At 37.6% G+C, this 14,771-nt stretch overlaps 1 protein-coding gene across 14 annotated transcripts in view; it reads right to left on the bottom strand.

The window, feature by feature from the left end:
- LOC111864093 (voltage-dependent calcium channel type D subunit alpha-1) overlaps positions 1-14,771 on the bottom strand; it is a 221,044-nt gene that overhangs the window by 45,937 nt on the left and 160,336 nt on the right. For 9 of the 14 annotated variants that reach the window (XM_023851102.2, XM_033751324.1, XM_023851107.2 and 6 more), the window contains exons 20-24: positions 14,331-14,460; positions 12,366-12,532; positions 10,720-10,807; positions 9,375-9,482; positions 7,862-7,969 (exon numbers count right to left, since the gene is read on the bottom strand). In XM_023851102.2, coding sequence (XP_023706870.1) covers positions 7,862-7,969; positions 9,375-9,482; positions 10,720-10,807; positions 12,366-12,532; positions 14,331-14,460 — 601 coding nt within the window. The remainder of the gene's footprint in view (positions 1-7,861; positions 7,970-9,374; positions 9,483-10,719; positions 10,808-12,365; positions 12,533-14,330; positions 14,461-14,771) is intronic. The other 5 variants (XM_023851100.2, XM_023851103.2, XM_023851105.2 and 2 more) reach the window with 2 other exon arrangements.

Here is a 14,771-nt window from a genome sequence, read left to right as displayed (position 1 = left end):
CTTTCTGCAAAATATGGCCAGCCTGATTTAGTTGTATGACTTCCAACCTATCCTCCTTTATGGCTCTCTCCTGACCCCATAATGGTGGATACAAACACATATACAAAAGAATGTTACGCCCCCTTTACATTCTGGAAAGGATGGTTCAAGAAAATGGCAATTAAAAAACGTTCAAACTGAGCTGATAGCTAAAATGTTGGCAGCACGCCCCTGAGTATACTTATTTGAAATACAGTATTCATGGTATTAATAGGTGAATAGAAGATCGATAAGCAGATTAAACAGGTATAGGCTGTACTACTTCTAACAAATGTGACAGAAAAATCATGCCCTTTATATTGTCACACTGTTATAAATATGACAGGATAAAATTACTTTATTCTGTTATGATACTTTCAAAATGCTTACTGTATTTTCAATAGCACTGAAATTGTTCTCATTAAAAATATTGTCTCCTGTGGTATGATTCCATGCAGTATAGTAGATAGAAATCAAAATTTTGAGGAATCTATCTACTTCTTCAATTATCACAGCACAAGAAGCCCTGACATTTCCTGGACCACTTTCTTCTGTACTTAGTTTATTCTTCAACACTGAAGAAGTTTGAAGCATGTGCCTCCAAAACACTGACACATATCTACGTAGCTATAGCTGTACTACATAGCAAACATCCCAGAAGAGAGTAATCTTCTTAAACTTCACTAGATTATTTTTATGATTATTGTTCTTGGTTAATTTTAATGCTGCTGTGTCAACTGCATAGCACATCCCTCTACATACATAAACAAGTAATGCAACTTAACTGTCCTCTGGGCCAGTGACAAGTTCACAGTAATGCTGATGGGGATGCCGCTAAATGACTCGCATGTGAGGCACAAATAAAACCTAACCTTCAATTCTGAAGCTCCTTCGTTCATGTTAGAATTTGAGAAGCAGCAGAGATTTCTTGTTGACTTTTTTAACGGGCCTATTCCACGTGACATTTAATAAGAAATGATGAAGAAGATTATGAATGAATGGTGAGTTGGAAGTACTATCATGGCACTTGCCTAGAGTGACTGAAACTATGAAAAATCTCAAACTGGGGGCCCCAAAATATGGAGTGATAATCGTACCATCAAGACATGTGGTTTGTATAAGCAGAATAATTTTGTCCAATATCTTTATTTGCAACGTTTCATAACTCTTCTATTTTAATGTGAATGTGGAGAAATGAGAAGAAATCAAGAAGGATATTTATGAAAATCTGTTATGATAGCAGTTCGTTTAAGCAGAAGGACCATAATTATGTTAGATTTCAAGTTCTTACAGCAGAGACTATGAAGAATACTACAGTCTGGAATGCAATTACTTGAAGTCTGGTAGAAGGCTACCAGTGTTTCAGAGGAACGTAGTGCCATAACTGGCTACATGCTTGTTGCTCACTTTGCTTATCCCGTAATCCTACAATAAGGGCACTTTATCCCTCCAAAACATCGGTGAAGTGTGAGACTAAATACTGTAATGTCATATCCACAAAATGGTATTCTCCAGCCCATAACAGATTTATACTTGATGTACTTGTATGTCACTGACCATAAGTATATTTATATCACATGAGGTCATTGGATTTTTTTTTCAGTTGACCTAATCCTTCTGGCTGCACTATGGCCCTGGGGTTTACTCAGCCTCTAACAGAAATGAGTACCAGGAGTTAATTAAATAATTTTCCTGGGGAGTAAAGCACAGCTGGTGTGTAAGGCTGACAACCTTACCGCCAACTTTCAGCCGATTGTCTAGACAATGTGGGAACCTCAACGTCTCACAACCACATGGGCCTTCACGGCCTGGTACGGGGATAGCTTTACTTTTTTTTTTACTATAGCGAAGGTAAAGGTGTTGTGCTTAATTATGTGCCATGCCATAATGAGTATTAGACAGTGAGTGATTATTTCCAGCCTGGCTAGATTACCCTCAAGGAAGAAATCCCCGGTGCCCATTGACTAGTAGGCTGAGTGATTCCCAGGGTCGATCTGGACACAGCAGCAAAGAAAAAATTCCTTCCCTTCCCATGAATGGAACCCCAGCCATCCACCCCACAGCCTGGTCACTGTAATAACGGAAACTCTCCCAGGTCAATTATATAACACAGTAAAATTGTATATTTCTGAATCATACTTTCAAAACTGCATGTGTGCTTCATGTAACATACTTGAAATTTGCTATGAGGCATGGGTAATCATGATAATACAGTCATAAACAGAAAAATTTATTACTTCAGCATTTATTTAGAACAAAGAAAATATAGCAAGAAAAATATTAATGTATGAACTTGGCTGTGTTTAATTGAGATGTGTATCATGCTATTCTGAACATTTATTTTGCTGACAGGAAGCAGGTTTAATAAGGGCATCATTGGCGTCACAAGATACAGTTTCATTTTTGAATACTTTTATGATAACACAACCTTCATAACTGGGCACTTTCTTGCAACCACATTTCATGATATGCTTATACCTGTTTACATGCCTATATATAGGTGTTCAGCTGCAGCAAGGAGTATAGTTGCATTATGCCACATTTATGGCATTTCAAACTGTGTTATCTACCCTCAAGTGTGGCAAGGAAAGGAGTGTTGGGAACTATGAAGTGCTTTCATTTTTGCTTTAGTGACTTGTGACAGACATGCAGACGTATAGTGTTCTACATACAGATGTCATACATAAATTTGCCATTCTCACTTACTTACTTACTCATGGAGCTGAGCCCTTCTGGAGGAGCTGCCAATTCTGCAGCTACTCAACAATTTCCCAGCATTTTATGGAACCCGAAGGTTCATCACCGTGTTCATAACAGCCCTCCATTGGTCCCTATCCTGAGCCAGATCTATCCAATCCATACCATCCCATCCTATCTCTCTAAGATCCATTCTAATATTTTCCACCCACCTACGCCTTGGTCTTCCTTGTGGTCTCTTTCCTTCTGGCTTTCCCACCAATATCCTATAGTGCATAGTAAGATTACAATCTTCTGGATGTCTCATGGATGGGTGCCATTTATTTGAAGAAACTGCTGCTTGCAGCTTCTACCCTGAAGAAGGAGGCAGCAGGTGTCTATGAAACATCTACTAAACTACACAGCGCCATATCCCAGAAGACCATCACAGGAAGTCATATTAGTGTTCAATTTAAATATTCACGAGTACAAGTAAACAGTAGGATGGGATGGTATCGATTGGATTGATCTGGCTCAGGATAGGGACCAGTGGAGGGCTCTTGTGAACATGGTAATGAACCTTTGGGTTTCATATAATGCTGGGAAGCTCTTGAGTATCTGCATAATTGGCGACTTCTCAAGAAGGATTCAGTTCCACGTGTGATAACTGGTCATTCACTGGGCAAGTTAGTTCAGTTTATACAATGCTCCTGAGTAGTGCTTGTGAGGATACCGGCTATCCTGAGGTTTATCATGGTTTATTACAGTCTGTCATGGAAAATATTAAGTGTAATATCTTAAATTACACCAGGATAACTGCCTTCCACATCTGTTCCATTTCATTATTCACTACCCTTCACTACTGTATAGTACAATTTGCTGAGAGTGCCGTTAAGTAAACTACAAGCAAAATGATAAAGTGAGCACTCATTTTAGCTTAAAATACATATTATTCCAGTGCTGAATTTAAAGCTGCACTGTTGGTCCCACTTCTTGCTAATTCCAGTCTATACAGGATGAGGCAACCTAAGCGTCACAAGAATCATGTTGCCAAATATATTCATATGCAAGTTTTTGTCTTTGAATGATGCAGTGGGACACATTATGGCTCACAAAAGACACGGGAACTGTAGATCAGGAATATAAATATCATTTATATTACTTATTTATGATGTTATCCATAGCTCTGACTATACAACTGAAATGGCAGAACGCTTTTGTGGACAATGAACTGGATGAGACGTGAAGTGGTCTCGGTACTATTCTGCCATTTGTCTGAGGAATTAAGGAAAAATCACAGAAAATCTGACTGAGAATTGTCAGGCTCTGTGTATAATTCGAACCTATGATCTCCACAATACAAAATATTCAATGCAGTATTTGGTGCGTTCTATTCTTCTGATGAAAGCACAGTCATATTAAAGTAATGAAAATTTGTGGTGATGATCTGCAGCCTCAGCCACTGGAAGATAATGAACTTCACAGTTCAATATGAATTAAAATAAGTTTAAAGCTGGTCCAGGATGGATTCACCTACTCCATAACTTATGGATTAACTTCTCAGAGATAACTTGGCTCTGACAGCTTTCAAGTGAATGGAGGAGGAAAAAATGGCTAAAGAAATTAAAATAAAAGATAAGTGCATCATATTTCCTACACAAAGAGCTGTTTTGCTCGTCATAAGTCATGCCAATTTCAATCAAACTTGTGATCATGAAATACCCATGCACCTTGCCACTGCCATGCATTATGTTTACAAGACTTCCATTATTTTGAGCAGAACATTGGCTTGATGGCTTATTTCTTGACTTAGAGCTTGTGACAAAGTCCTCACCAAAAATCTAGCTACCACTGCATACCAGCAAAAAGCCTAGTTTGCAGACACAGTGAAAGCCCAAAAAGTTACAATAGGAATATGATTAAACTTTTTCCAGAAATTCTCACTTAACTTTTAAACAAATAGGACACAAAGTATTTTTTATAAATGAAGTCTCAAGAGGTAAAGACAGCATGGAAACTGAGGAAGCCTATGCATGAAACATACATAAAAATGTATCAAATAATTATAGAACTGGTATTTTGGTTTGTTGTTTGTTCTTTACAATTACCATCTTTCCTCAACATTCATTGCTTTGAGATGAAGATGGTGTACTTAGAAATGTAGCTTATGTTCTTAAAAGTCCAGATCAAGGGTAATTCATTTCGCTATCATAAGCCACATTTTTCACAGAATGAAGAGGTGTGTAAATGTCACAGAACACATGAAAAATATACAAAGTGATTCAGGTGGAGTGTGACAAACTTCAGGATTTTATTGGTCAAGTAAGTTTGAGGAAGAAAAGTCCAATTAACAAGTGTCCAATGTGGAAAATGTAAGGAGTTACTGAAATTTGGTAAAAGGTAAAGTTATCCCTGTGCTTAACTAATTAAGCACTATGCCATAAAGGTGTATGGGGAGGGGATATATATATCCACATTTTCTTGGCCTCAACACTAGCTGGAGGAGAGTGATGAGCGTAACGACCCTGGGGAAAGAGCCCCTGGTACCCATTGTATAGGAGGCTGGGTGAACCCTAGAGCCAGTCTGGATGACGTGGAGAGGAGAAAATTTTTGCCCTCCAACCCCAGGCATCCAGCCTGCAGCCAGTCACTATACCGCCTGAGCTATCCTGGCTCTCACTGAAATTTAGAAGAAGCTAAATATGAACAAGAAATAAGGATCTCTAATGAATAATTTCATATAAGTTTCAATACAGAACTAAAATAAGTTTTATTTAATAAAGAAAAAAAAAGTTACAAAAACCATTTGAAGTGTTCACTTAAAACATGAATGCATATTTGAACACAATTACTTCAATAATAGCCCATGCCTAAATATGCATTTCAGTTATAGGTATATAGTTATGAACTGAACTGCACTTCTTTTAGTTTTACAATGACACTGTTAAGAAATTTTTCATTTAACCCCTCATTTATGGTCTATCTTTATTAGGTTTCCAAACTGCCATTACTCCCTGAACTTCAGCAACACTTTTCTTACACAAAATCAGTTGGTTAATGTGCCCAAGAAGGTTGGAAGATTCCTGCTGAAATACTGATATAAATATTTTAGCACACCATTGAACAAGAATCAGTTCAGTAATGTATGCTGCTGTTAATTGGAGAGAACTGAAAGCACACCCTTCACACTGGTAATTAATAACAGGTATTTTTTGTAAGATTTTTAAGCTTTCACAGTGAATAAATGTGCTAAAATCTTCTCAGGCAATCAGTAATGTCAATGTTGAGTTCAAAACAAATATTTCAGGGATCTTCTCCATATCCACCATCAGGGTCAATATCCCACTGATCCTGATCATGGAGATGGATATCTCTGAAAAGTTGGTTTTAACTCAACAATGACAAGGCTGATCACCTGAGAAGAGTTTATCACAAATAGGTATTTTTTTAAAATACAAACTGAATATCAAGTAGGGCTATTTATAATCTAAGAAAGATTCCAAATATGCATAAATTATGATTCATATATTACAAAAAATATTTTGGCATTCAATAACAAAATGGTGCTGAACATATTTAACACATGTACCCACAGAAAAGATCACCCATATATATATACAACAGAAGTTATTTTGCACTTTTTGCTATTCATAAAACACAGGACACAAATAATACACTACTTAAAATAATATATGCCCACCTTTTGAATTATACAAGATTTTATAAAGATTTCAGTCACATCCTAGAAGATGTAATGGAATAACCCGATCAACTGTGGTTCATGAATTAAAACAGACTGGCTGATTTTGCTGTTAAATTCCATTTTCTCTCAATCTTACACTTAAATTGACAGTGAACTGCAGAAGCATTGTAGATTCTCTGCTCTGTTTGTTATTATCTGATGACATAAGTCATCTTAAAGTTCATATTCAGAATAAACAGAAATATACATAATTGTCAACAAGGGGCAGCATGAAGAATGTAAATATCACTGGCAAGCTGTGTCAGTATAGAAAAATATGCACATAACAAAATAATGCACAGAAAGCATTCAAACTGCAGCCAAATACATTTTGATGAGTCATATTTTTTAAAATGCCTTTATATCAAACTTTAGGTGAGCTGGTATAGAAAGCCAAAAAGCAGACAGAAAGTAAAAATATGTTTGCAGTGAAATTATTCATTACAAGAAATATGAATTATGTATTTTGTAATTTCAAATGATATTCCCAGAATTTCACCACTGTATATGACTGCTGCATGCATATAATAAGGAAACTGTGAAACATGCAGTTTTTACTAATTTGCCTATTAAACATTAATGAACTGAATGCAATGAAGATGGCACATTAAAACAGAGATTAATCTATAAATGGAACTAAATGAGATTTTCACTTTTCTTGGTGGTGACTGTAGTCGTTGGGTTGTGATACTGTGTATTCTTGTAGACAGGTGCGAACATATGAGAGGAACCTGCTGCTGATATCTCCAGGGCAATAGTAGTACTCTAACATTAGCACCTATCTTCCAGAGTACATGGCATCATTCCTCAGGAAGCTGTAACCTTACTATTCACCACTGTGACAACCTGAAAACCTCGTATATTAAATTAATTTAAGTTTACAAAACTTTCAATAAAGAAGTGTTGTATTTGCATACTAGAGAAGTATGTAAATTGTAACCAAACAAAGAGAATTTTATATAATTTTTATACTACATTTAACTACATGCAACTTGAGTCTTAAGATCTTACTATTCTAAAATATAAGAAGAGAGAAGAAAGGAATGCAATGATAAAAAATTCAGGATGCTAAATAAGTATTTGACAAGCATTGAACAGGTAAAAGGTGAATGTTTAGAGAAAAAGAAAACACTGTTCAAGATGGGTAGAAACTCCAAGCAAGCCGACACAAACACAAATAAGCAAAAGGAAGGCAAGCAAGCTACAAGCAAGCCAATTTAAAGAAAACAAGCATAAATGGATATATGTAAAGGACATGCAATTCTGCAAGCACACAACTTAGCAAAGCAGGTACTTGTAGGTATCTGACACAGAAAAGAGAGGAGAAAGGGAGGACACTTGTTCACTAAACTGAGGTACTGTGAGAAGCGTGTTGACTGTGGCAGTGCAGCAAGCAAGCACAACACATGTAGTGGTGGGAGTTACCTTGAATAGCTGCACTCCAATGACAGCGAACATGAACTGCAGGAGGTAGGTTACCAGCATGATATTGCCGATCGTCTTAATGGCTACTATCACGCATTTCACTACGTACTAGGGGAGGAGAGAGAGAGAGAGGCAATGTCAGTATGGAATTGGTTTGTCTCAGTTACACTAGCCCAAAGCCTTCAACAGGCAGGCAGACAGGCATCCGGTCAAATGCACCTAAGGGACCAAAATACCGGAGCAGAGCAACTCCATGCTGAGCACTTGGTTGGGAAGGTGGGTCATGGAGGGAAAGAAGCAAGCGAGCCTGGGCCAGATTAAGATGCTGACTGAAACACACAAACAGATTCTTCCTAATAAACAGCAACATTCATGTTATCACCATGAAAAATCCTAAAACTAGAAATGCACAAGCAACCAAACCAAACAAAACAAACTCAGATGATTAAAAAAACTGTTAGATTATTTTAGAATTATTAATAAACAATCCACTTCTCAAAGCTGCTTTAGATTTTCTTGTTGCTTCTGCTTTCTGTTTGTTTCTCCCTGTCTAGCTCGTTGTTGCCTGAGTAACCGTTTGGCCAGCATCTTACTCTCTCCAGATTCCTTTTACTATCCCACAGGATTAGAGATAAATCAGTTTTGAAAATCAAAATAAATCAAATTCAGGCCACTGAAATCGTGTGTAAACTTCGATGAAGAACAATTGTGTGGGGGGACCGGAATGACAGCTGAGGGAGCCAGCAAGCAATTTGCAACCAAGCCATTTCATAACAAGAACCCAATAGGAAACAGTTTTAATTTTAAATCTAACATATATAGCACGACATCAAGGAAAAGAGGCAACTACACAACCATTTTCTTTCCTACGTAAATCCCAAAATAAAATGTTATAATATTTCAATATTTCCTATGCTTATTTACCCTTCTACCCCACATAAATTATAAAGCACGTAGGAAAAGTCAGCGCATGCAGCAAGAATCATCCCGTCATTGCATCAGGATGGAACCAACCAATGATCTTCCAGTTACCTGGTGGCTCCCTTGCTAGCCTTGCGACCTCTCCCATGCTCTGCCCGGTCCTAGAATGACTGGTGAAGAGCATCAAATTTTGTAACAGATTTTAGGATATTCAGGACTTTATTTTCCTATATGGGCTAACGAACTAGGTAAAAGGAGAAACATAGACAGGTATTGTACGACACAATTTCTAAGTCACACTGACATGCAAATTAGTCTGGGCACTGGCAAACATGGCGTAGCGCAATGAAACGCAACGTAACAAGATTGGTCAGGAGCACAAACATCTTGCTGACTGGCTCCCTGCATTGTCTTCAGAGAACACAAAACCACAAGGACTAATTCAAATAAAGAAAAACTTGTACACCACAAGAAAACAAATTCATACTGTCAAATATAAAATTAAAAATCAAAACTGAAAACCCATTAGAGATTAATCTATACCCAGAGGTGCATTTGCCACTAAACATTGACTGGTTTAACTGCTGCCTACCTTAAACAACTGGACTCCAATAACAGCAAACATGAACTGAAGAAGGCAGGTGACCAGGACAATGTTGCCAATAGTCTTTACTGCGACTATCACGCACTGGACTACGTGCTATAGGGACAGATACATCATCAACAAATACCAGGCACTATCTGTCTTGGTTACACCTTGCTGTCTCCTGTACTTGATTAAACATGGGTCATGTTCATCCGCAGTGTCCCATGCTATGTAATAGTGTACATATATCAAAACACTGGACCAAACTATGTGGTCATTTGGCTCTCTTAAGAGTTCTTCTGCCAGCTGCTTTATGCTGTATGTATGTACACAGTGGGAACAGCACAGTAAAGAAGGAAACCCCAGAATTATCACTTTTTACTTTCCTATAGACATAGTATGAGAAAGTACTGCGATCGTGAAGAAATTGGTCTCAAGATTCCGATGGACTTACAAGTTTTCAGCATCCATGAACATGAAAAAGTGCTTTTTCGGAACTCGTGTGTGCATGTTGTGTGTGTGTGTATGTATGCATGCATGCATGAATATATGTGCTCCAAGCTAGCACTTGAATGGTTAGATAGATTTTATTCATATGTAATATTTAAGGGTTTTTCCATTGCAGGTCGATGCCCCAGGAAATATGGACACTCCAGTTTCAAAATAGGGGCCCTTCAGATAGGTCTCCAAAACAAAATGGTCATTTTCTTGAAAATGGCTGCAATTATTTTGATTAATTTCAGTAATTTATGAAGACCATCATCCTGAATAAAACCATATAAGTGGTATCATCAGGAAAATAATGGTATATGCATTAAGGTCACAAACATGAAATGTCAGTTTTCATGCAGACAGCTTGAACAGTTGATGGATTTTATTCATGTACTGTATTTAAGTGTTCAGAGATAAATTTTATTGCATATTCATTTCAGGGAAGTGGAAGGCTGAGATCCTTGAGTTCTATATGAAATAATAAAACAATTGTTATACAACATGTAACTAAGTTTTATATTCAGCAACAACAATGGTCTAAGTCGAGATCAATCATGTACGAGAAAGTACATGTAATGACTTTGCATAAGATTTTTTATTTGTAGAAGATATGAGTATATTCTAGATCAATTAATTTTCAAAACATTTTCTATTCTTTAGCTGGCAACATGCATAGTGGGGTTTGCTACTATATTTGTAACTCTACTTTAAGTAAAATTGGGATTCAAAGCACTAGAGAATGGTATGAATACATCCTACACTTTTAGGAATTATACAATATCTTTATATTGAATGATTTTGATATCACACAAAAACTCCAGAGGGTAGCACATTAAACTACGAGTACTATTTTCCTTACCTTAAGCCCTTTGGCTCTGTTGATTGCTCGGAGAGGCCTGAGTACTTTCAAAACTCGAAGGATCTTGACCACTGAAATGGCACTTCCACTGCAAAATCATATTAAAAGTTAGTTAAAAGATCCTTGGTAACACTGAAGTCTGTGACTCAGTCCATCACACCATATATTTTTCAAAATTGTAATATTACTCTTGATGTTAAAGACTGTACTTCAAATTATGTGCAAATATGACACTTATATTCACTCATTAACCAAGATAACCTCTTATAGTATGAGGGGTAGTCAAACGAAAACAGGTCAGAAGCCAAAACATATTAAAGAACATTTCTTACCTCAAAAGTAATCTCCAAAACTGTTAATACATTTATCCCACTGGGAGATAAGACGGTCAATCCTATCCTTGAGAAAGCTTGTGGGCTGTCTACAGAACCACATCTTTACCCAGCCACACATGTCTTCGTCCGATGCAAACTGATGTCCACGAATGTCTCTCTTCAGGTCTCCAAATCACATGGGGAGAGATCTGGGCTGTGGGGGGATGTTGAAGCACTTCCCAACCAAATCTCTGTAGCGTATTCCTCACAGAGTTGGCGGTGTGGGGGCGCGCATTATCATGAAGAAGGATAACGCCGTTCGATAGCATTCCAGGGCGTTTTGACTTTATGGCATGTCTCAGTTTCTGCAAAGTGTGTTCATAGCGCTGTGCACTGAATGTGGCCCCATGCTCGAGAAATTCGACAAGCAGAGGCCCCTTGCAGTCGAAGAAGAATGTCATAATCACTTGGATTTCTTCGATGGGGGAGAATTCACAGGTTTCCACTGTTGGCTCTGCTGTTTGCTCTCAGGTTCAAAATTGTGGCACCAAGTTTCATCCCCAGTGATAATACAGGATAGGACAGATAAGCATACTCTCCCTCATGGTATCGTTGCAAGTGACCCAGTGATGCAGCCATTCTCTGAGTCTTCTGTTCCTCCAAGAGTTAATGTGGAACCCGCTGCGCGCAGATTTTGCAGTACAGCAAGTGTTTTGTCACAGTGGTGTGTATGGAACCATGCCTTATTCCAATCAAAAGACTAATTTCTTCCACAGTAATCTGTCGGTTTGCCCGGATATGACCATCCAATGCAGCAATAACATTAGGAGTAATGACACAATGAGCCTGTCCTGGGCGAGCATCATCTTGCAGTGACACATGTCCTTCTCAGAATCTCTTATGCCATGCCAGCACATGCGAACATGACATGCTGTGTTCGCATCAAACAACAGATATGCGATGATGAATTTGTCCTCCTACTCCTTGAGCAGTTAAAAAGCGCACTACACTTCACTGTTCTTCTTTACCCGCCTCCATTACTGATGTTGGATGAACGCATGTAGTGCTAACCTTACTTCCAGCACAATAAACAAACGACTAGTGTGCAAAGGCCCATTGTCACTGTGCTTTCCCGAGTCCCCACCAGATGTTGGTACCATAAGCAAATTCCAGTGTTACCAACTTACACGCCGTGTCAATTATGCGTGGTGACTCGTTTTCATTTGACTGCCCCTTATAGGTTAAATCCTGTAAACAGAAACCTTTCACTTTTTAATTTCAACTTATGTGGCAATGAACATTATACAATGAAAGATTTAACCATCTACATACCGTATAAACATGGCGATAAGGGAGACAAACACCACAAGCAAGTCGAGGAGATTGAAAGCTGAACGGCAAAAAGCACCATTATGAAGAACAAAACCATATGAAATCATCTTGAGACAGATTTCCACTGTGAATACTGACGTGAAGAAGATATCAAATTTTCCCAGGATCTGAAAATTTATGTTTTTAGTGTTTTTCATGTTATAAAAATCCAAGCAATGACTTATAAATACTTTCTTATATAAAAGAAACTGAACTTTGTAAAACCTGATTTCATAGTTTATAATTTGTACTGGGTGATTTGGAGCTCTAGAACAATACATCAGGAGGTTTTGGGGGAAATAAATTGAGGCTGAGAAGGTAAATTAAAGTTTGTTTTCCTTCTTTTTTTTCTTCCCCCCCCCCTCCAGATTCACTATCATTAAGGAGTTGTGACACTTATATTACAAAATGCAAATGATTCCTTTTAACAGAATATGTCAATTGACATCCTTGTTTACAATTAATGAAAGAAGGAAATCAAATTCTGCCCTTTCTACCCATGTTTTCTTTTCTAGCACATTCTGATCATGTGGTGCAGATTTCTCAGTACAGTGAATGTACTTCACACAATGGATGTTTGAAGTGTTCTCCCTCTTCCTCTCCACACCTGACAGCAATGCAACATTGAACCAAGGATGATAATTAGCTGTCTAGGTAGATTCCTAATGTTTGCATCAGCTACATCAATGTGAGTAATTACATCACTGCAATATCCAACTTCTACCAAACAAACTTCTTCCTCCATGGATACAACTGATTATTAAGCAGATTATGCCATACTGCACTCTGAGAAAGTCATGCTTTAGAAGAATTGTGCTATATCTGACATATCCTCCATGTCTCACATGTCTTCAACACCCAATATGAGCATGCTACATGAGAGTGCCTATGATGCACCATTTCAAACATTTGTAAGGTTGTCTTCTATCCAGATATCAATGCTGCTATTCCTTCAATGCAATGATAGAAGTTCCATCACAAAATCCGTACACAAAATGTGCATACCCGCAAATTTCGGATCAGAAAATCTAGATTTTTTGTTGTTGCCATTCTTCTTGTTACCGACACTACTGTCCAAGTATGATAAATGTTCTTCATTATCTACTTCAATGATCTCTCAGTGCAGAGCCCAAGTCAAATGATGACAGTAATACACAATGACATCACTGTAAATATACTTAACTCTGAAATAGGGGCAAATCTTAACAAAAAGTTACTTACCTTTTCAGCTCCAATTGATCCCCTCAGCATCATTAAATATCGTACTAGAGCTCTGAATCACCCTGTATATGACACTACAAGCATTAATGAACTCTACAAAAGTATGAAGCGAATTCCTAGACAAGTAGTTACTATAGGATTCTGACGATGGTGTATAACACACTGATATATTGGGTTTCTGGACTTTATCCATCGTCCTAGTTTTTAAGATAACAAAAACACGACGTTTCGGAAACTGGATCTGTTTCCGTCCTCAGGTGAAGGAAAAGGGGGAACACCTATTCTGTTGGGTCCGTTAGACCAGTCCAGTGATTGAGGCTAGCTCTTTCTAACGGAACCAACAGAATAGGTGTTCCCCCTTTTCCTTCACCTGAGGACGGAAACAGATCCAGTTTCCGAAACGTCGTGTTTTTGTTATCTTAAAAACTAGGACGATGGATAAAGTCCAGAAACCCTATATATCAGTGAATTCCTAGACAGTTTCAATATTATTAGATACATTATTATAAACTTTCTAAATATGAAAAATTACCCCCTCTTATGGAAGTATATACCAATGTATGGCTGTGCTTATATTGACAGGAAAATTAAATAAACCCAAAAAGGAAAAATAAACCAAGAGCTTGAAATAAACACCATTTTTATGCAGGGAAATGGAAAAACACATAAAACAATCCTAAATAGAATTGCTACAAGGCTACTCACCTCATTTCGGGGAGTATCAGATTGCAGGGGGTCTTCAGCAGCCAGCATGGCTGATGAGATCATGATGCAGGCAAGGATTACATTGCCAAAGTAACTGTGGTTGCACAACCAATGGCAGAACACGCGGATCCTGGTGCATCACAGAATATGAAAAGAAAGAAACAGTCCACTAAGAAGACATGAAGTGTAAAAATGAGACAATAGGCATGGTATGGTTTGGGCAAACAACGATCCACAAATGTAAAACTTATCTGCAAAACATACTAAATGGCTCTTGAAATACTGGTAATAGTACATCACCTATAAATATCATGATCACTGTAAAATTAGGTCAAATACTGCAATCATAAGAGAGTTCATTAAAACAATTTATTCACACAATTTCAAATAAATGTAAGCCAAAATGAAGGATTTATTCATAAAGCATACATAATGCTGTGA

This window comes from Cryptotermes secundus, unplaced genomic scaffold (assembly GCF_002891405.2).
Source record: "Cryptotermes secundus unplaced genomic scaffold, Csec_1.0 scaffold708, whole genome shotgun sequence".
In the NCBI taxonomy this organism is placed as follows: domain Eukaryota; kingdom Metazoa; phylum Arthropoda; class Insecta; order Blattodea; family Kalotermitidae; genus Cryptotermes; species Cryptotermes secundus.
Note: the sequence above shows the minus strand (reverse complement) of the source record. Positions and strands in the feature narration are given on the sequence as shown.